The following is a 22,995-nucleotide window of genomic DNA, read 5'->3' as shown; positions in this document are numbered from 1 at the left end:
AGGGAATGCCAAGGCAACACGCACACATGAACGATGTCTCTTCCCCACGCAGATCTCACGGAAGCCTATAGAGGACGTGGAATATAAGTTGCTACTCTCCTTTTTTCACATACGGACAGATAATCACTGGGGACAGTACTGCATTACTCACACCATATGGAGAAGACCTGGTCTTGTGCAGCTTCCAGATGTGTCACCTGACCAACAGGCTCTGGTATGTGGCACAAATCATTATTATCATGACTGTTCAGACTGCAAACACTCACTTATTGCAGCAACTGCGCTGCGAAATACGTTGGAGCTTTATAAATACAATAAATAATAATAACTGCGAGTAGCTGGCATAAAACTATTCCAGTGACAAGGCGTTACTTTCTATAAGAATATTTAGGCAGAAAAGCCATTTAAAGCCGACCTGAATTCAGAGCGTCCTCTTTTCTCTTAAAGATACGCTACAGAATAATAACCTTTATCAAAAATAATTTCTTTATTACAGCTGATACATGACCTAAAATAAATCTGCACAGTTTCTACTTCCTGATACATGGAAGCAGACAAATTGTTAACATTCTGTGCTTTCAAATGGGCTTATCTGCCATCTCTGCCATGGCAGTCATGTGACACAGCTGAGAGATTAAGTTACACTTGTGATTAGTCACAGATGAGGGGAATTAAACAGACTAAACTCTCAAAATACATACAGGGTGTATTTCTCTGTTTTCCTTCTGTCCTGTGCAAGAGGTCAGGTCCACTTTAAAGGGAGCCTGAAATCACAAGAATACGGATGCTGCTAATTTCATTCTCTGATAAACAATGCCGATTGCCTGACTTCTGGCCTGACTCCACTGGCTGCATGCTTGTTGCAAGTGTGCGACTCAAACACAACGAAACCCTAACGCTCAGCATAACAGCAATGCAAATGGCATGGTTTATAAAATAATGAGAATGGCAGCCTCTATATTACTCTCACTTCAAATTCCCTTTAAAGTGTACCTTTGGTATAAAGTGAAAAAATGACACATACCTAATGATGTCAAGTTCTAGTGGCCCTGCACATTCTGGGAGTAATACGTCTCCCTGAAGCCCCATTTCATGTGGGTTTCAACGTGTAGCTCTGCCCCATTGGCCTTGGCTTTCCTCTATCTCCAGTGATAGAATTAAGCAAGAACTCACTCTCTGCTCCCTATAAGAGATCATGTGACTGCTTATGGATCCTTCCTGCTGCTTCTGGAGGAAGGGAACAGCATCTCAGTAAAGTGGCCCACTAGCTTTCAAAACGCTTAAATGTTCCAGCATAGGTCCAATGTCGTACGTAGTCCGTCATAGGAAAAATGCAAAAAATGGCTGCAGCTAGGAGGCGCTGTTGTTAGATCGCACTAAATCTGACACTTTGATTGCTGCACCACTGTGTCATGTAATTTTAATATTACATAGGCGCATTTGGGCTTGCCACTAGGAGCATTGTTCCCGGATCTGGGATAGTCACCCTATATCAGTGATGGCTAACATTGGCACTCTAGCTGTGGTGGAACTACAAGTCCCATGAGGCATTGTAATACTCTGACAGCTCTAAGCATAACTCGGAGAGGCAGAGGCATGATGGGATTTGTATTTTTGTCACAGCTGGAGTGCCAAGGTTAGTCAAACAGCAGAGATTACAATCTCCACACCAGCAAGCTGGATTGTAGAGCTGGGTTGAAAAATACAGTTGCAAATAGACTTTTCTGAGCATTTCATTCATGCCTTGCTTTGACGTATGAATTGAAAGATCTCTCTGCATTTATAAAAAAGCCAATTCATCAACAATCTGCCTCACAAGACCATTCAAATCTGGTGCTCACTCATCCTAGTGCACAGTGTCAGTTGTGCATCTCTTGCAGCCATTTACCAGATGTCATTTGCTTTTAATGGTAGGCATCTGCTTTTCATTCTCTGGAATCAAGGGCATGACTGTTCCAGTTAATTAAGGATATTGTCTGAGGAGCGCTTGGCACAAGTCGTCTGTTGTCATGAAGACCGTGTACGTGAGAAGGAAGTCATCCAGGAGAGTATCTGCAGGGAAACACAAACACAAAGTCACAAGGTGAGGGCGCAAGTCTCACAGGACCGTCATTGTCACTTCAACAGTATCCCCGTACACGCCCCAAAGGGAGCATTATATAGAGCCCAGAGGATGAATTATACGTAACGTTCTGAATTATTCAGCAGGGAGATCTCCTGCGCTTGGCAGGGTTGGCGTCTGTTCTTGGCAAGGCAACTATTAATAACAGTTGTGTCACATATTTATCACCTAGCCATGATGATGATGACAACAGTATCACATATTTATCACCCTGCCATCATGATGATAGCAATAATCTATTCCTATCGACAATTATAATTTACGTGAGTCTGTCATTGACTCTGAAGCAGCGTCTTGTACCGTGTCCTTCATACAATGAAACAATATGCCTACAGATGCAGCTCATCAATTCAACTTAAATTGTGGAATGAGCAGGGATGCCCGCGATTTATCCTGAGTACCCGTTCAGCTCATGAGCCGCCAGTGGTCATTGGAGCCGCGCCTCATTTTCATTATCTGATTGGCTGAATACCGATTTACATTATTTTATTTCTGCATCCATTATGTTTTAATGGACTGAATTAAAAGGTTACATTTTTCAAAAGATATTTACTATAATATCAATTATAATATTCAATATACATATACTCTAAGATAGAGCAGGGATGTCTACTGCTCATCATATACAATAGATTCCAACTTGATCAGGTAAATAATATGGCCAGATACATCATCATTTAAACATGTGGGTGTAAGAAAGAGAATGAAAAGATAAGTCCATTCTGAAGGGCCCCAAATACAGTATGTAAAGTATTTTTCTCCACACATAATAATTAAGGGTTACAGAGGTATGAAACTCAAAAAGTGTACTTAGGAATGTATCAAGTAAGTCTTGGGTTATTTTTATTGCATTTATAAAGCAATGACATTTTTGACTAACTGTGCCTCAAAGGAGCTCACAGTCTAATGTCTCTACCATATTCAAATGACCCTATCCTAGTTTACAGTCAAATCAGAGGGAAGTCCGTTATCAGTAGGTTTTTGAAATGATGGAAGCCCAGCGTGCCTTAAAGGAACCCATGCAAAAACAGGGAGAATATACAAACTCTATGTAGATAGTGCTTTGGCGGGAATCAAACCTGGGATCCAATTTCTTCAAAGCAAGAGTGCTAACCCCTTAACCTATTATTCACAAAGAGTTCTCCTCCGGTCACTGTGTCCTCTCAGTATTGTACCAGCTGTGCACTGGTTCCTCCCATGACTTTTATGCTCTATAGCCGCGCTTTCCGCCAGTGACATCACTGGCCAGTGCCCGCCTCCCTGCTCCAGTCAGACTGTGGGAGGCATTAATAACCAATGCACTCCCGCTCCAGCCTGTGCTGCTCCTCTTCACTGTGTGTGAGGAAGGAGTGAGTCAATAACTTTGATTAAAATCAGACGCACAACACAGACACGGAGCTGGCAGCAGGGGGGCCGCAGCAGGAGGGCTGGCGGGCCCGATGCGGCCTGCGGGCCACCAGTTGAACAGTACTGCTCTATCGCTATGCTATCCATCCTGTTCTTATGACTGTTCCTCCTGCTTGCTGGGCCCAGTCAGGAACAGGTAGTGCTATGCAGAGGCCATTAATGGGTCCTCATGCAGATTACACATAAATAAATAGAAATAATTAAAGGCTTGCAGACACCTGGAATAGACACGGAGCAGCTGACAGACAGCAGAGATATTAGAGCTGGTGTACAGTGTGCATAGTATAGAAGCTGCTGTGGAGGGGATGTGTTTTTAAAGTAAATCTGAGGAGGAAAAAACGTGTTTAATACTTATGACTATGATTTATAGGCTCTTCAGACTCCTCCAGGCTCCATATTATGCCTGGCCTCCCACCCATCTTGCTTCTGTATTCTCCATTTACAATTTTGGTCTGATCTTGAGGCCAGTTTCAGACTGAGGATTGACGGTAGCGGTGCACCGCCAAACACATGCCTTCAAGGGCCTTTCAGCACTACAGCGTTAACAGGTTGATGCAGAACCACATGGTAACATAGGCTTCATGTGGTGAAAATGTCACTTCCGTCGCATTGTACCGCGTCGGTATAAAAGTCCCCATAGACTTTCATTGTTCTGCGGTGTGGTGTGGTAAAAATACCGCAACACACGGTCCCGGTATGAAAAGGCCCTCAGGGTGCACATGCGTCCTCTCTGAACTCACTACAACACATTTGTGTGCAGCATCCATGGCCGAGAGCTTCCTGGGCAGTCTCAGCCACAGCTGCTGCGCACAGCCGTGCGGGAGGGCGATACACGGGGGTGCACGGAATAGACTGCGCATGCGCAGGGCTCCCACTGGTCCCAGCAATGAACAAGGCATACAGCTGAAAGGAGGAGAGGCGCAGTAGAGGTCTGAAGAACCTATAGATCATAGAGATAAGTATATATTTTTATTTTTTCCCACCTTAAACAATAGGTAACCAAGGGTCCTCATATCTCATCAGGGGAGCAATATCTGTAATGCACTACAGTATAAATTATTTACGGTATTACGAAGTCATGTTAGATTGATATAATATACACTTATCTTTTTACCTAAAAATTGCAGAATTCTAAGCAATCCACCATGCTATAAAATAAGGTCAGACTGAAAAAAAAGGCACTTGTACGCCAGCCATAATCATTTTACAGCACCATAAAAGTAACCTGGAATTAATAATGCTGCGGAACAGCCAACATCTTGCAGAAATGGAACTAAACAAATCCCTGGTTGTTTAGCACAATAAAAACACAGATCTGTCCCTGTACAGGCTAGATAAAGGCCGGCAGCTACAATACCCTCCCTGCTGTTACTGCGTGCTGCCCCATCTCCTGTTACTGCTCTCATTGTCTGCAACCAGGCCCTGCATCATCTCATTATGTGCTGATCATTTGCCAGCTCCCAGACGTTTGCATCCAAGATAAATGCAATGACTGAGAATGAATTCAAAACATACATGGGGAACCCAAGAGCAGTGCAGACCTCAGAAGTGCTGTATTTTATATGCTGTATAGGTTATTGAATGGTGAACTAAAAAAAACATACATTCATCCATTCTATAGAAATATAATACGGACTTCTGATCATTTTGACCTCATTGGCCTTTGGAAGTGAGAAAGCAGGAGGGTGCCATGTGCAGGCTGTGGTTTAAAACAAGAACCTGAGTCAGAGAGAACATAAGGTTTTATACTTACCTGGGGCTTCCTCCAGCCCCTGTAGTCTGTTTGCTCTATCGCCGTCCTTCCTATCCCCTCTGTTCTCCCGCAGTGGGGTCCACAATCCAGCGGGATTGTAGGTTACTACACATTCATTTACAGTATATAAATGAAGAACAAGCGCTCACAGACCAAACAAGTACAGTATCAGGGGAGGACTGGGACCTTTTGGCCTAGGGGGACAACACAAACTAGAGGCCCGTTTCACGGCATCCCCAGCCCAAAGCGATATCTTTCTTGTGTGCACATAGACACACACACACAGACACACAGACACACACACACACACACACACACACACACACACACACACACACACACACACACACACACACACACACACACACACACACACACACACACACACACACACACACTATGTACCTGATGCCTAACCCCATTTCTCCGCACAATCTACCTGTCTGTGTCTTCCTCCAGCCCCACGCTCCCAGCATGTCCCTCGCCGCAGCTCTACAGTCAGCCGTTCACTGCCTCCCAGCCCCCGGCAATGACGTCAGGCCGAATGCGCCTGTGCGAGCGGCGCTGTCAATCACCGCCACATGGACCAGAGCGTACTGTGCAGACGCAGAACTACTGCGCCTGCGCAGTACACTCCGGTCCACGTGGCGGTGATTGACAGTGCTGCTCGCACAGGCGCAGTACAGGCCGACATCCAGGTCGGACTGGTGCCATCGCCGGGGACTGGGAGGCAGCGGCAGCGAATGGCTGACTGCAGAGCTGCGGCGAGGGACATGCTGGGAGCGTGGGGCTGGAGGAAGCCCGGGTAAGTAGCACTTATTTCATTAAAAATGCCTGATAACTCCCTTAAACAACCCCCCTCCACACACACACACACACAAACCTACCTACCTGGTGATGCCTAACCCCACTCCTGCCCACCCACCATACAAACTACTTGTCTGACACCTACCCCCCCCCCCCCCCCTCCAACTACCTGTTTGACAGTGCCTAACTGCCTGCCTCCCCCCTCCCCTGCCGCCAATCACACCACAAGAAGGAAAAACGTTCCCCCTCAGGCCAGGGTCAGAATGGGGATGATTATCACACAAAAAAAAACTCAAGAGGGCACTGGCCTGGGCAGAGAATTGAATTTGACAGCAGTAGCAGGCAGGCAGCAAAGTGTGAGTAACTCAGTGACAAGAAGGGAGAAGAAGTACAGAAACAAAATTTATAAAAACCACCTTCTCCTCTGGCAACCTGGACCCGACCTCCTCTATCCTCCTGTCTCCTCAGTCCTACACCTCCTCCTCCTCCACAGCAGCAAGCAGCTATAGGTGGCATCTCCGACATCCAGCCCCCAGAGTGTCCGACTCCTCCAGCCAGGACAGCCAGCCAGCCACTCGTAGCCGCAGCTCCAGGCCCCCAGCCCCCCCCCCCCCAGCACAGAAAGCTGAAGAGTGAGACAGCTCACTCCGATGACACCTCAGGCACAGCAGCACAGGGGAGGACTGTGTCCGACTCCTCCAGCCAGCCACTCGTAGCCACAGCTCCAGGCCCCCAGCCCCCCCAGCACAGAAAGCTGAAGAGTGAGACAGCTCACTCCGATGACACCGCAGGCACAGCAGCACGTTGCGGGCGGCAATGGCTCCAGGCGGGGGGCAGAGTCAAGCAGGGTCAACCCACCTGGCCGGAGAGTACCTAAGCTATTTGTGTCCTTGTGCCGCTCACATCCACCGCAGGCGCAGCCACGCACAAGGGCACACCACAGCCAGCCGCCTCAGCCCCTTCTTTGATTGGATACTTCAACTTGCCGGGAAATATCGCGTGAGGTTGCGATCCCCACTACGAACCTGTCACCTGTGGTATGTCTGCGGCCGCTGCGTATAGCAGCGGCCGGCCCTAATTACTTAAGATTTGGGCAGCCCGGGGGGCAATTGCCCCCCGTCCCCCTGGGCCAGTCCTCCCCTGTACAGTATACAGTTAATTATAAATGAATAAAACAATGGCTGGACCAACACTTTAAACAAAGTAGAGAGCTTCCTTGCTATTAGTGTTATAGCATAAAACAGTCAGTAGATATAGGATTAGCGCTCTACAGTACAGTCTTTGTTGCTAGTAGAATAAGATCACACTTATAACAGCGATGTGGGTTGGGGTGTATGCACCCCCCCTCATATAAAAAGACTCACTGGAGGATGCGGCCTAGTTGGCCCATCAGCGCCTCAGGGGTATAAGGCCACCCCTCAGCCACACAGGCAATATCGGCTGGGCACTTGTAATCCTGTTCCGGTCTCGTGGCACAAGTTGGTATTAGCTTGTAATCAGCTCCGTTAGCGTGGCAGTGACAGTTTTGATGAGTCTCTGGAGAGGATCTTATATGGTGTGAGGCTGGTATGGCCACTTTGTGGATTGGAGCTAATTCCAAGAAATGGCACAGTTACATTTACTAACAAAAATGAAAAACCCAGGAGTATGAAGCCCAGTCTGTGAGTGAAGGTTTCTTGTAAACCCAGACTGTGTTTGGAGGTTTGTGGTAAGCCCAGCCTGTGAATGGAGGTTTCTAGTAAATCAAGCATGCGATTGAAGGTTTCTAGTAAGACCAGCCTGTGAATGGAGGCTGCTAGTAAACCCAGCCTGTGATTGGAGGTTTCTAGTAAGCCCAGCATGCAATGCGAGGTTTCTAGTAAGCCCAGCATCACTACACTTAATTTGCATATTCAACAGTGATGCATTGTGGGAGACATCATATGCTCACTCCAACCTGAATGATAGCAAATACTTTCTGTTTTAAGAAGGCAAACTTTTGTTTTGCTTAACATTTTAGTAAGAGAGCTTTTTTGGTCCTTTGTAGCCCCTTACACCCTCTTATGAATGCTGGTTCACCATGAGCTTGATGAGTAGTCTACACTTCCCCTTTAATATATTATCCCTACAATTTAAGGAATATTTTAGTAACCAAACTAGAAGTTCTAGCTGGATCATGCCAAAGAGGACTTCTCATTGTATTTTCATGTAGGCTTCCTACCCTAGACACCTCAGCCTGAGATCACACCACTGGACTTTCAATATTCATCAGAATCATTGTTATTATTTTTAAGTAGCATGTCACAGAGTATTAACTCAAACCTGACCTGTAAAAAGCCTGTGATGGAATTACATAAGACATCCTATTGGGCTCCAGTTTCCATCTTCTCTTTACGTTCCATAATAAATTCAGTCTAATATTCAGCACTATAATTCCTTTTTGAGTCTGGTAGCTTCACCTCTCTGGATTTTCCATTTACAGTTTTCATTGAAGTTCTGCTCTAGCTCTTGGTGTTAATTTAATCAATTTAAGTAATTTATACAGCGCTCAGATGTTTTCCACAGTGCTTTGCAGAGGACACTGAACCCTTTGCATCAGCACCCTGCCCCAATTAAAAAAAGATTTATGTAAAATACACGTTTGCAGTTCTATAGCTGGCTTGCACACATGGGAGTGTCAGTCTACATGTTGTCTTTCACCTCCATAAAACATTGACAGCCACACGTCTGTTCCTATGTCTATAGCTAGACCTTTCACATGTGTAACCTTGCCCTTCAGTGTCATTGTTTAAGGATGAAGAGCATTCGCACTGCACTGCAAAAAGATGTCCCTATAGGATGAAAATGTGAATACAATGGTCTTAGTCATAATACAGTATTTTATTCTGTGTGATAATGCAGGCAGTAGCTAAACCCAGGATCTATGTGAGGATGTTGGGGAAGAAATCCACTATACAGATAGTGAGTGTGTTAAAAGGAACCCAAGGTGTGACAGCTATGGAGGATGCCATACTTATTTCCTTTTAAACAATACTATTTGCCTGGCAGTCCTGCTAATCATTCTAGCTTCAGTAGTGTCTGAATCACACACCTGAAACAAGCATGCAGCTAATCTTCTCAGATTTGTCATATACATCTGATTTGCATATGCTTATTCAGCGTCTATGGCTTAAAGTATTAGAGGCAGAGGATCAGCAGCGCAGCCAGGAAATAAACATGCCAGCCTCCATACCTCTCTCACCTCGGGTTCCCTTTAAAAAACACTTCAGGTCCAGAGGTTTATACCCTCCTAGTGACCAGGCCACTTGTTACAATTTGGCACTTCACAACTTTAACAGTTTATTCCCCGGTCATACAACTTCGCACCTAAATGAATTTTACCTCCTTTTCGTCTCACAAATAGAGCTTTCTTTTTGGTGGTCTCTGATTGCTGCTGCTAGTTTTAGTTTTTTTTTTTTTTTCAATGAAAAAAGACCAACATTTTATTTAAAAATATACATACAGATTAGTTAATTAGCTTCTCCTTTAATTGGCCCTAGACTATGATACAAGAACTACACAAATCATACATAGACATATGCCTATGGCAGGGATTAGATTGTGAGCCCCTCTGAAGGACAGTTAAGTGACAAGACAATACTCTGTGCAGCGCTGTGTAAGATACCAGCGCTATATACATTATGATCATTAAATACTTAAAGGGACTCCGAGCAGTGCAGAAACTATGGAAAGATGCATATCATTTTAAAGCTCTCTTTCTCCTCTTTCCAATGATATATAAGCCCTACGCCTTTTAGTTTTCGCTATTTTCGTGATTGAAATTGCCGCGGCCGCGATTTCGATCGCGAAAATAGAAAATAGACATTGTATTACACAGGGCGACTTTTTTTCAAAGTAAGCAGCTCCATTCAGCAGAATGGAGCTGCTGACTTTAGGAAAAAGTCGCCCTGTGTAATACAATTTAACTATGGAAAGATGGATATCATTTTAAAGCTCTCTTTCTCCTTTTTCTGACGACCCCTAAATCGTTCCCCTACGCATTTTAGTTTTCTCTATTTTAGCGATCGAAATTGCGGCCGCTGCAATTTCAATCGGGAAAATAGTGAAAACTAAAAGGCGTAGAGTGGCAATTTATATATCATTGAAAAGAGAAAAAGAGAGCTTTAAAATGATATGCATCTTTCCATAGTTTCTGCACTGCTCGGAGTCCCTTTAAAAACAGCCTGCCAGCTCCAATCTCTGGCTTGCAGAATGATCGGTGGGACCCGCTGTGTTTACTGACAGGAGCTCCCGTCAAATCTCGCTCCTCGTGAGATGACGCCACGTGGCGTCGCTGAGACCTGAGAGAACCGCGTTCCTGTCTCCACCCTTTGTTAGGCGGACAGGAAGCAGTTAAGTTGGGTATACACCATACAATGTTTACTTCAGATATTCAGATTTGATGCAAAGAAAAACCTCCAAAAAAGGAAACAATGGTCCAATTGACAGTACCACTATGTTTATCAACAATATTTAATTGATTAATGCCACACAAGTTTAAACACTTCAGCCTACAGTGTTGTTTCACCTTATGCATCCGAGCAACTTTCACCTCCCATTCATTTGCCAATAACTTTATCACTACTTATCACGTTGAAATGATCTATATCTTGTTTAGGCTTTCTTTGGGTGGTACATTTTGCTGAGAATTATTTTATTCTAAATCCATTTTAACAGGAAGACTAAGAAATAAATGGAAAAAAATCATTATTTCTCAGATTTTGGCCATTATAGTTTGAAATTAATACATGCTACCGTAATTAAAACCCATGTATTTTATTTGCCAATTTGTCTAGGTTATTACACCATTTAAATTATGTCCCTATCACAATGTATGGCGCCGATATTTTATTTGGAAATAAAGGTGCATTTTTTCAGTTTTGCGGCCATCACTTATTACAAGCCCATCATTTAAATAATGACAGTAATATACCTTACTACATACATATTAGAAAAGTTTAGTCCCTAAGGTACCTATTTATTTATTTATTTTATTAATTTATATATATATATATATATATATATATATATATATATATATATATATATATATATATTTTTTTAATTTCTTTTTACAAACATTTTTTGGGGTGTAGCTATTTGGGAGTATGGGAGGTAAGGGACTATTTTTAACAGTAAAAAAAAATTATTATCTGGAAATTTTTATTTCCAGATGTAATTTTACTATTTGGCCACAAGATGTCCTCGGAGCTTACTTCCGCACTCGTAGTATTACTACGCAAGTGGAAGTAAAGCATTGATGGGGCGAAAGGGGATTTATGAAAGACGGAGCAGTCTCGTTGAGGGTGTCGGTCTTTGATACGGAGACTTAGATCAATGAATGGGAACTGTGTTCCCATTCATTGATCTCCGGGCTAACGGAAGGCGGCGATTGCGCGCGCGATTGCGTGCCCGGCTCAGTGGAAGCAGGGCAGGCTATCTGGACAGATATATCCATTCAGATAGACCTAAGTGGTTAAAAACCATAAGCTATTAAAAACACTTAAAAATTAGGGATACAATCACCTGCCTGCATCATTAACATATTACATCAATAAAATGAATGAACATTGCAATGCATTAAACACAGCGTTCCTGATAAAAAAAAAAAAGAGATGATAAATATAGTCTGATAATTGCGAGAAGGGACCCCCCCTGGCTAAGAAATCCGGGTTTCAGTATACATAAAAAATGAATCGTGCAATCAAGATCAATCCATAGTACAGAAATTAGCGAAATTAAGTGCTTCCTTATGCATATAATGGCACAGAAAAGCAAAGCAGGGCTTTTTGCGCCTGCGCTGAAGTTTGGTGCAGCTATAGCCTAGTAGTCCATGCCCAGCGCACGGGTAATTCGGGGATCCGGATCCCAATCGACTTCTCCCTCCAAGTTGTGATGACTCAAAGGGGGAATAGAATTTAGCCTAGAGCCACCCCCCTCTCCCTAATTTGTGCAACAGCAGTCCGGCCAAAAAGCTCTGCCGCCAAAATGCCACATACGCATAGGAAAGTGCTACTAGTGCATAAATTAGTGTGCAAAGTTTTCCTGAATGCTGGTCCAAAAAGGAGGGAGGGGACAGATCAAAAAAAGTTGTGACATATCAAAAATGTGGCAAAAAATGAATTAAAAAACCATAATGCTAATCACTACAAGCTAAACTGTGCAGATGGTGGGACTACAAGTCCCAGGATGAAATAGCATGCGTGCAAGTCACAGCCCATAGAAGTGTGCCAATTGCCCTGAAAATATAGGAGACTGCAGTATACTTAGCCAGTATACTTAGCCCGGGGATCGCCTGATGCTGGATACATGTGCTTACTAAAAAGGCATAACCCCCTCCCCCCATGTAGAACAGAATAATTACTGAGTCTCTCCCCCCCCCCCCATAAACCACCCCAAGAACAGTCCCTGTTATCCCCTCAGGCATGCCTGTTAGTTGACACTTCCTGTTGCCTGAGTTCCAGATAACGGGGACTTTGCGCTGTGTGCGGAGATGGTCTGAATCTCCCCGCTCTCCTCCAGCACTTTTCCTATGGCATTATATGCACTTCAAACCCTGTGCATAATTCTATGCAAAAATGGATGAAAAGGACACACACGGAACAATAGCCAGTATTACCATCATTATTTTCCAGCATGTCCAATCTGCTTCTGATTGAGGAAGAGATTTTGAGCTGGAATCGATAGCTGACAATCAGTAGGCTGTTTAATTTTTTGCCCAATCTGATCTTTTTCTTGACTGGAAATATAATCTGAAGTATAAATTGCAGGGTGTGTACCCAGCTTTATACAGAGTATGAGGGATTTCTCAGTGCTCTCCCTGTTGGTCTGTGTTGGGCTCAGTCAGTTTACAAGGACATAATATGCAAACACCTGGAATGCATATACAGCACTTGTCTGCATTTGTAAAGCATTTGTAAATAGTTTTCACGGTTTTAAGTGCCAGAAAACATATGGAATGCACTGTACTTTCTATAAACAACATCTGCATTTTCCCATGATGCCTATTGATGATGTGACCAGGCCCAAATGCCACATGTCGAGGTTTCCTTGGACCACGGGAACCAAATGACGGCTAAAACCGCAGACATGTGACTTTCACACGGGAACGTCCTCATAAATCAGACAGGAGACCTTTATCCTTGTACTATATGCTGCAGTCATTGTCCTTATTTCATTATGTTGATGAGCCAACTATTTGTCAGTGGAGTAGCTGAGAGGGAACGGCATGTAAATCTGCAACCTTTCATGTATGTCTTGAAGCTTGAGTCCCTTTGTTGATATTTCAGCTCTGTTTCAGCTTACTTGATGTCAGCTAGTGGCTTTCACTGGCCAACAATGTTTACACTTCTGGCATGAGCAGAAATCTCCAAAGAGAATTTTTGCTCAACCCTACACATAATCTGTGCCATTGGAAAAGTGAAGTCATCCATCCATCCGGGAATTTGAAACAGATAAAAGTTACAAATCAAGTTTAACTTCAAGAATGGATTCAAGGAAACTTTGTGGAATTCTCTTAAAGAGAGTCTGAAGCCATAAAAAATAACTCTTTTTACCGGCCATTTATCTTCGTCAATAAGACCATAGCTGAAATGCCGCATTCCCGTGCCTGAATGATGTCTCTATACCACCCAAATCCCAGGGCAAAATTCCTCAACTGTCCAGGTCATTGGATTTTGCTGCCCGGGGGGAGGCAGAGCTTTGCGCTGTAGCTCTGCCCCTGCTCACGTCAATCTCTGCTGATGTCTGCCTCTCCCTACGCCTCTCAGTGAAAGAAGATTGAGAGGGGCGGGGAGAGGCGGAGATCGGCGGATATTGACTGAAGCAGAGGCGGAGCTACTGCACAAAGCTCTGCATCTACCAGGAAGCGATCTCCGAATTTTGCCTCTGGGATATGGGGGATATAAAGACATAGTTCTGCAGCGGGAATGCAGCGTTTCAACTATGATCTTATTGATGAAGATAAATGGCCAGTAAAAAGAGTTATTTTTGAGGGGCTTCAGACTCTCTTTAAATGAATGCAGATACTTACCTGGGGTGAGGGAAGCCTCTGGCTCCTAAAGACTCTACCTCTGTCCTCCTACATAGCCCATTCCAGCCCTGGGACCCCTGAAGTGCGGGCTACCTGCACACGTGCACTGGCCCCGCCCTGCTCTGGTCTGTGCTGTGTTGCAGACGACTCGTGCTTGTGCAGTAGCGCGGACCTGAAAGCCAAGCAGGACAGTGCTGGTGCAACTGCACAAGTGTCGACAAGCTTTATTTGGAGGATCCTAATACTGGAAAGGAGGGGGGGGGGGGAGGACAAGGGAAGCCCATTTAGGATTCAGAGCCTTCCTCCTCACAAGGTTAGTACTTTTAGGGGCACTTCTTAGCTGCAGGTTCCTTTTAAAGGAAACCTGAACTGAGAAGAATATGGAGGCTGCCATACGTATTTCCTTTTAAACAATACCAGTTGCTCGGCAGCCCTGCTGATCTCTATGGATGCAGTAGTGTCTGAATCACAAATCTGAAACAAGCATGCAGCTAATCCCGTCAGACTTCAGAAACATCTGATCTGCAGGTCTGTTCAGAGTCTATTGCTGAAAGTATTAAAAGCAGATGGTCAGCAGTACAGCCAGGAAACTGGTATTGGCTAAAAGGAAATAAATATGGCAACATTTAGATCCCTCTTACTTTACATGTGTTTTAATAGAAAATCGAAGTTTTGGGACACAACAAAGGTTGGGTTAGACTGAAATGTTATAGAAAAACTTGCTATCTCTATATTCATTTAGCAACTTCTCTCCAGAACTAAAAGCTGTTTTGACACAGAAGACGACATCCAAATATGTATTTTTCATTATATGTTCAATCTCTACTGAAAGGTTTGTGGCAGGGTCTCTTTAGGTCTAAGTTTATAAGCTGCACAGTAGCGAGCCTCCATACAGTCCTGCACACATGTCCCTACATCATTCTGTCACCTAAGTGATTTTCACTGTATTTGACAAATAATGCCACCTTGCCCCAAGTCAGCACATCAGGCAGGCTCCGCATACGGCACAGGAGATATATATATATATATATATATAGCGATGAGTGATTACTGCTTGCAGCTATACAGAGTGATGTGTCCTTGCCTGGTCTCTGCACCTTTTGCTATTCTGCAAAGGTGTGTGCTGCAAAAAATCATGTCTTATTATGTAATGGCCACTTGGCACTCAATTAAAGCACACTACTTTATAATGAAACACTAGCATTCAGGTTATGATCTGCCCTTTGGCAGTTACTGCCTTGTTTGACAGCCTGTCGATAAACACTTCTTAACCACTAGTGGCTGTTTCAGTGGAAAAGGGAGATCTGCAGTCTGTGAAAGTTTTTACTGAAGAAAATAAAGAAAAAAAATGTAAAAGTACAACTTCAGCTCTGATGGTTAATGGCAGGGCATGAAGCAAATGTAGAAGTTAGTGGCATTGCTAGAGCTGGGTACCAGGGGCATGTGCCCTGGCTCTTTAGCCTGGTGTCCTGGGTCTCCAGCCATAACAGTAAATAATTGTTACGATTACTGCTTTGTGTGTTATTGTGAGTATTGGAATGGCACTGTGAGCAAGAGCTGAATATGCAGGTTAAACTAGTATATAATGCTGGTTATTACCAAACCATTTCTGCTTAGTAAGTTAGTACTGTTTTTTAATTATATATATATATAGATATATATATATATATATATATATATATATATATATATATATATATATATATATATATATATATATCTTATATAAAAAAAAACATACAGGTAGATTTTCTAACTCTCAACCCACCCTCAAAATTGGCTGTAGAGTTTGGGAGAACGTAATACCCTACTTCCCTCCCCCCAAAAAAATACCTGCTCCGGAGATAAGCCCTAGCATGATTTTTGAAGATGCTCCAAATATAAGCCCCACTCCAAAAACAAGCCCTAGTTACAATTCATAAAAAAAGTAAATTTAAATTTAAAGTTATGGTATACTGGTACATTTAAATCAATTGACAACAGAATGCAGAAGGCCAGATAGACCCTTCACCAAAAAAAGCAGACCAAGAAATTCTAATTAAAAAATTGCACTCAAAAGACCTTACAAGACTCAAAACAACAAGGGTTGGCATGTGCTGGGCTCTCTGTAAGGGCTGGAACCCACAGGAGCGCTTTTGGCAGCGTTTTGGCAGCACTGCGATACGCTAGCAGTTTGCCAAAACGCTGCGCTAATGTTAATGGATGGGGCAACTTCCACAGGAGCGTTTGCGTTTCCCAGAAACGCAAACGCAGGACCTGCAGCATTTTGGGAGCGTTAGCGCTTCAATGTAAAGTATTGAAACGCTAGCGGAAACGCTCAGCAAAACCTAAACTGAGCGGTTTTGCTAGCGTTTTGCGGTTCAGCACACTGTAACAAAATGAAAAATAATTCACAGGACCAATCAGGATAAAAACACAAAACGCAAAACGCTAGGCACCCGCTGGGGATAAAAATACAATGTTGCAAAACACGACCAAAAACGCGCATGAATCCGCTTGCAAACCGCTCAGGCAAAACGCTAGCGGTTGCGTTTTGCGTTTGCGGTTTTCAGTGGGTTCCAGGCCTAAAGGTAGAATGTTGTACATCCATAAAATAAATAGGACCATATTCTATTCACTTTTCTCCTGAGATTTCTCCAATGAGATATTTTTAAACCTTACCAATAAAATAACCTTCAAGTTCCCACCTTGCGAGAAAATACTCAAAATAGGATTTATATTGCTTTCTAACCTACTTTTTAGTACTTTTTTCACTTGCTAAGTGCTAACAAGTTATTTTTTAGATAAGATAAAAAAAGATCTCCTGGAAAAAATCTCAGGAGAAAAAGTTAATCAGATAATGACCATAAAGCCACCAGAAATACATAATGGAATTCAGTGTTTGGAGAGCTATGATGATGTGTTAATATGTGATAACATGACTGTATTTGCATAAATGTTGATATTTTTTGTTCAAGAATAAATGTAGATTGTTGAGCAAGGAAAAATAAGACATCCCCAGAAAATAAGCCCTAACACATCTTTTGGAGCAAAAACTAAAGGACAACTGCAGTGAAAAGAATATAAAAGTTGCCATAGTTGTTTCATTTTAAACAATACCAATTGCCTGGCAGCCCTGGTGATCTATTAGGCTGCGGTAGTGTTTGAATCACATCAAAAACATGCATGCAGCTAATGTTGTCCGTTCTGACAACATTGTCAGAAACACCTGATCTGCTGCATGCTTGTTCAGGGTCTAAAGCTGAAAGTATTAGAGGCAGAGGATCAGCAGGACTGCCAGGCAACTGGTATTGCTTAAAAGGAAATAAACATGGCAGCCTCCATATAACTCTAACCTCGCGTTCACTTTCTCAATTTCTCCTAGGAGAGTATGTTTAGTTCCACAAAGTAAGTGAAAATGTATTAAAGTGATTCAGAGTATTTTCTTGCTAGCTGGGGGTTTCAAGGGCATTTTATTGGTAAAGTGTGAAAATATCACCTAGGAGAAGACTAAGGAGAAAAAGTTATCTGCATATGGGCTCCTGCATTATGTTCAGGGAAACACAGTACTAGGAATGTGATAATAAATAACACAAGTGTGCTGCACTGTTAGTTAGTGACCTCAATTTAGGCACATTAACCTACACTAATACTTTAACCCTTCAGTTTCCAGACAATTAATGGTGCACATAAAGATGACATTATAGTACTTTACAAATGTGTCCATTATGGAAAAAGAGCTAGGAGCACATTGGTGCTCGTTCCCTCTACTAAGGGCATGACTGATGTTGCCCGTCGGGGGATCTGGGGCGGATCCCTTGGGGCAATATTGCTGGCAAGGGCCGCACACACGGGTGTCAGCTGTGTTGCTACGTGGGGGGGGCGGAGAGACGATGAGGGGGGCATGCAAGAGGTCACATGGCAGGCGGGGGGTTGGCACGAACAATGGGATCAGCATCGTGGGATCGAGCAGATCCGTCCTGCTGATTGCTCACGGATTGGGCATCGGGGGGTCAACGGCTGTTGTACATACAACTGAATGTCGGCTGAGGCGGTCATTATCAGCTGCCTCAGCGAACTTAAAGGACAACTGAAGTGAAAGGGATTTGGAGGCTGCCATATTTATTTACTTTTAAGCAATACCAGTTGCCTGGCTTTCCTGCTGGTCCTCTACCTATAATACTTTTAGCCACAGACCCTGAACAAGGATGCATGATTGTTTCTGGTGTTGTTCAACCACTACTGCAGCCAAATAGATCAGCAGGGCTGCCAGGCAACTGGTATTGTTTAAAAGTAAATAAATATGTCAACCTCCAAATCCCTGTCACTTCAGTTATCCTTTAAAGGATACCTGAAGTGACGTGTGACATGATGAGATAGACATGGGTATGTACAGTGCCTAGCACACAAATAACTATGCTGTGTTCCTTTTTTTCTTTCTCTGCCTGAAAGAGTTAAATATTAAGTATGTAAGTGGCTGACTCAGTCCTGCCTCAGACAGGAAGTGACTACAGTGTGAGCTTCACAGATAAGAAATTCCAACTATAAAACACTTTCCTAGCAGAAAATGGCTTCTTAGAGCACGAAAGAGATAAAAAGGGGAATTTCTTATCAGTGAGGGTCACACTGTATTCACTTCCTGTCTGAGTAAGGACTGAATCAGCCACTTATATAACTGATATTTAACTTTTTCAGGCAGAGAAAGGAAAAAAGGAACACAGCATAGTCATTTGTGTGCTAGGCATTGTACAAACACATGTCTATCTCATCATGTCACTTCGGGTATCCTTTAAAGGGACTCCGAGCAGTGCAGAAACTATGGAAAGATGCATATCATTTTAAAGCTCTCTTTCTCCTCTTTCCAATGATATATAAACCACCACCCTACGTCTTTTAGTTTTCGCTATTTTCGCGATTGAAATTGCCGCGGCCGCGATTTCGTTTGCGAAAATAGAGAAAACTAAAAGGTGTAGGGCAACGATTTAGGTGTCGTCAGAAAGAGGAGAAAGAGAGCTTTAAAATGATATCCATCAAGCCATAGTTATATTGTATTACACAGGACGACACTTTCCCCAGTGTCAGCAGCTCCATTCTGCAGAATGCAGCTGTTGACTTTGACAAAAAGTAGCCCTGTGTAATACAATATAACTATGGAAAGATGGATATCATTTTAAAGCTCTCTTTCTCCTCTTTCTGACGACACCTAAATCGTTGCCCTACGCCTTTTAGTTTTCTCTATTTTCGCGATCTAAATCGCGGCCGCGGCAATTTCAATCGCGAAAATAGCGAAAACTAAAAGGCGTAGGGTGGCGGTTTATATATCATTGGAAAGAGGAGAAAGAGAACTTTAAAATGATGTGCATCTTTCCATAGTTTCTGCACTACTCGGAGTCCCTTTAAGTTGAATGAATATGGCAGCCTCTATATTCTTCTCACTTCAGTTGTCCTTAAAGTCAGGCATATGTACGAGGCTTAAAAATATCCACATTTTATCCGGAACACCTGACTACATATACAAAGCACATAACATCCTTTGTTAATTGCCCATAACGTGTAGCTGACCTTGACATTTCCCTTGTATCCAGATTGCTCACACAGGGATGCCATGTCAGCACAGCACAGCATTACTGTACAGTTGTTTTTACTGTAATAATAGCAAAACTTAAGATGAAAATATGAAACTTACACTGAGGCATATTAAAGTGCTTAAGTCATGATTTAGTTTTACGGTCAGCAATTGGCTTGTTATTAGCGAGTAATAAGAGGAAGCTCTGTGTCATCCAGTGCTGGATCTATGACTGCGGAGAGAGCAGCAGCATAAAAACAACTAGTGACTGGGGAGTAAGGGCTTGGCGTAAGCTATTCTCTAACATGCAGCAGTTACAATGAGAAACCAATAGCCAATTACACAGGAAAGACAAATCTCAGTCGTGGTAAAAAAGCATTTACTGCGATTTAAACTGCTGCATTTTGTGCAGCTGAAGTGTGGCTAGACTTGCATGGGGGAAGTTCTGGTTAGAAATTCTAACAGGACTTAATGGAATTTGTATGTTCTGCACATGCCTGAGCAGATTTCCTTGGAGCACTGCAGTGAATTCGCAAACGTAAATGCTAAATGGGACTGTCAGTCTGCTATAATGACTGCTGTAATTACTAGATTTGCAAAAAGAAAAGAAAGTCTGTGAAAACACACTGGTCGATACTCGGTCAAGGTAGCCAATAACGATTGCCACTGCGGAGAATCCAGCATGTGCACAGCAGTCTCCAACTCTCCCCCTGGGCGCTCGCATTGTTTGCCCGACTTGCCACGGCTGCCGCATGATATCAGTCCCATGTTGCTTCATCAGCCCTCCTCCCCCTGTATAGCAACAGAACACTTTGCTAGCCTGCAGGCTGGTCACATGTCGGTACAGTGTCGGCCCTGCAATGTTACCTGATGGATCGAGTGTTGATCATTGCTAGAAGACATATGAGGCTTAATTCCCTGCAACAAAAAAAACAAGCTAAAGGGGCCCATACACAGGTCGATTTCAGCGATCGATTGATCAATTCTATAGAATCGGACGATCGATTTGCGGCCGATTTCGATCGATTTGATCTGACAGCATGGAAACTCTAGGTCGATTTACTGCTGGCAGCAGATCGATGGCCCATAGAGTTGCATTGGATCTAATGGTGCAGTAATGTATTTAGATCGATTTTCAATAGATTTCCAATAGATTTCATTCTGAAATCTATTGGAAATCTGCTCCCAGTGTGTGGCACACATCAGATAGATTCCTGTCAGATTCGACTTGACAGGCATCTGACAGAAATCGATCTCATGGTCAAATCTTCTGCAAATCTATAAGTGTATGGCCACCTTTAGGCTCACCTCAGTAAGTGTACTTCTAATGCCTGGTGATGCTAAAGTGTTACAATGCTGTAGTGATACAATTGTTTATCTCATCAGTTTATTTACACTTCGGGATTCCTTAAGGCTACTTACACACCAGGACGTTGCATTTAGGGGACGTTATAGGGCATATAACGTGCCCTAACGCAACGCCTGGTGCTCTCTGATGTGGATGTCAGAGTGAGCCGCGTTGTGCAGTTCACTCTGGCGTCCGTGATGCCGTGATGCGTACTCTTGGCCGCATGCGGCATCACGTGGTTCTGCCCGGCCAATCCCCGCACAGAGCGGCCGCTCCAGGAAGTAACACTGCACGTCACACCGTGCAGGGAATATTAATTAGCCATGTGCCTGGCCGCTCTCCACTCCTCCCCAACACTCTAGCGCGGCTTAGCCGCGCATAACGGACAGCATGCAGCACTCTCAACGGATGTGCTGCGTTACCATGTAACGCAACGTGGGCACTGTGAACAGCCCATTGATTTTTCATTACTGTGCGGTGGGGCTGCGTTACAGGCTGCACTAACGTGCGCCTCTAACGTCTTAATGTGAAAGCAGCCTTAATCTTTATTTAGTCAACTTTTGCTGAAGCCGATGAATATTTACGGGGTTCTCCTTTAACACTCAGATTCATTGTGCTGTTAAATATAAGTGCGCTTGTGACAGTAAATTCCAGGATCACATGAAAATCATGGCTACGCATTAACAAACAATTCTTTGAACCAATACTGAAAAAATGAAGCAAGTTGAATCAGCAGCCAAAAGTTGGGATTGCCTCTTTGTCAACAACATGAAAGAGCCAAGCTCTTATTTTCTTTTACCGCTGCTTCGGGCTATTATGTTACACAATAAAAACAGTTCAACACATCAAGTTTGTACAAGGGGGAACAGAGCGTTATGATGTGCTGGTGTTTGAAATGACTTTCCCAGTCCCGTCTCCCTGGCGGAGAGCAGTGCGGTGTGAAGACTTGGATCCTTTGGTATTTGTGGTGTCAGATGGTGACAAGCACACAGGGAATGACTTATACTTATTGTACAGGGATGAAGCTTTGCCTCAAGGTAATGGCACGCTCTGCTAATTTATTTTACCAAGGCAGCTACACAAGCGGCATCCATCTGCACCACATTATGCTGCCTTTAAAAGATGACCTGTCAGCATGCGGATTTCACAACAATGCGCCGCAGCTTTTGGAAAATTGTACAAATATTTTGGCATATTCTTCCCGAGGCTTATTACATTTTATATCCAGTAAAACTGTGATCAATATTTTACTAAAGACAAATTCTAGGACTTTTTTTTTTTTTTTTTACGACACCTGAACTGAGTGGGATATGGAAGCTGGCATGTTTATTTTCAATTCAGATTCCCTTTAAAAGGAAATAAACTTATGATATAATGATTTGTATGTGTAGTACAGCTAAGAAATGAAACATTAGCAGCAGAGCTATGACTATCATATTGTTTCCAGTACAGGAAGAGTTAAGAAACTCCAGTTGTTATCTTTGCAAAAGAGCTTCACTGAGCTCTCTGACTTTTAAAGTCGTAGAGAGCTCTGTCTTCTGAAGCTTATCATCTCAACTGTCTGTCATAATTTTTTTTCACTTCAGTGTCTCTTTAAACAATGCAGATTGCCTGGCTGTCTTGCTGATATTCTGCCTCTAAGGCCAGTAGATATGCTAGATTAAAGGCAGCTGATAATGACCGGCTCTGCTGATAATCTGGTGTGTGTGTGTGCGCAGCAGCCACCAAGCAGTGGCCACCGCTTAGCCAGCGACCAGCCAGGCAGATCAACTCAGGCGTGCGACAACCACTATCTTTGTTGGCGCTGCTCGTCCCGCCCACCACATGATGTCATATCGGTGCCGCTCCGTTGGCCTTCTTCCATCCTGCATAGCAACATATTTCTTTGTCAGCAATACAGCTGACTCCACATCTGTACAGCCGTAGCCCAGTGATGTCGCTCTAAGGGATTGGATTTCCGATC

General features: G+C 43.4%; 1 protein-coding gene across 2 annotated transcripts in view; it reads right to left on the bottom strand.

Annotated features, from left to right (window-relative positions):
• RAPGEF5 (Rap guanine nucleotide exchange factor 5) overlaps nucleotides 1-22,995 on the bottom strand; it is a 430,024-nt gene that overhangs the window by 63,000 nt on the left and 344,029 nt on the right. For both annotated transcript variants that reach the window (XM_068235962.1, XM_068235963.1), the window contains one exon: nucleotides 1,974-2,052. In XM_068235962.1, the coding sequence (XP_068092063.1) occupies nucleotides 1,974-2,052 (79 nt within the window). The remainder of the gene's footprint in view (nucleotides 1-1,973; nucleotides 2,053-22,995) is intronic.

This window comes from Hyperolius riggenbachi, chromosome 5 (assembly GCF_040937935.1).
Source record: "Hyperolius riggenbachi isolate aHypRig1 chromosome 5, aHypRig1.pri, whole genome shotgun sequence".
Lineage (NCBI taxonomy): Eukaryota > Metazoa > Chordata > Amphibia > Anura > Hyperoliidae > Hyperolius > Hyperolius riggenbachi.
Note: the sequence above shows the minus strand (reverse complement) of the source record. Positions and strands in the feature narration are given on the sequence as shown.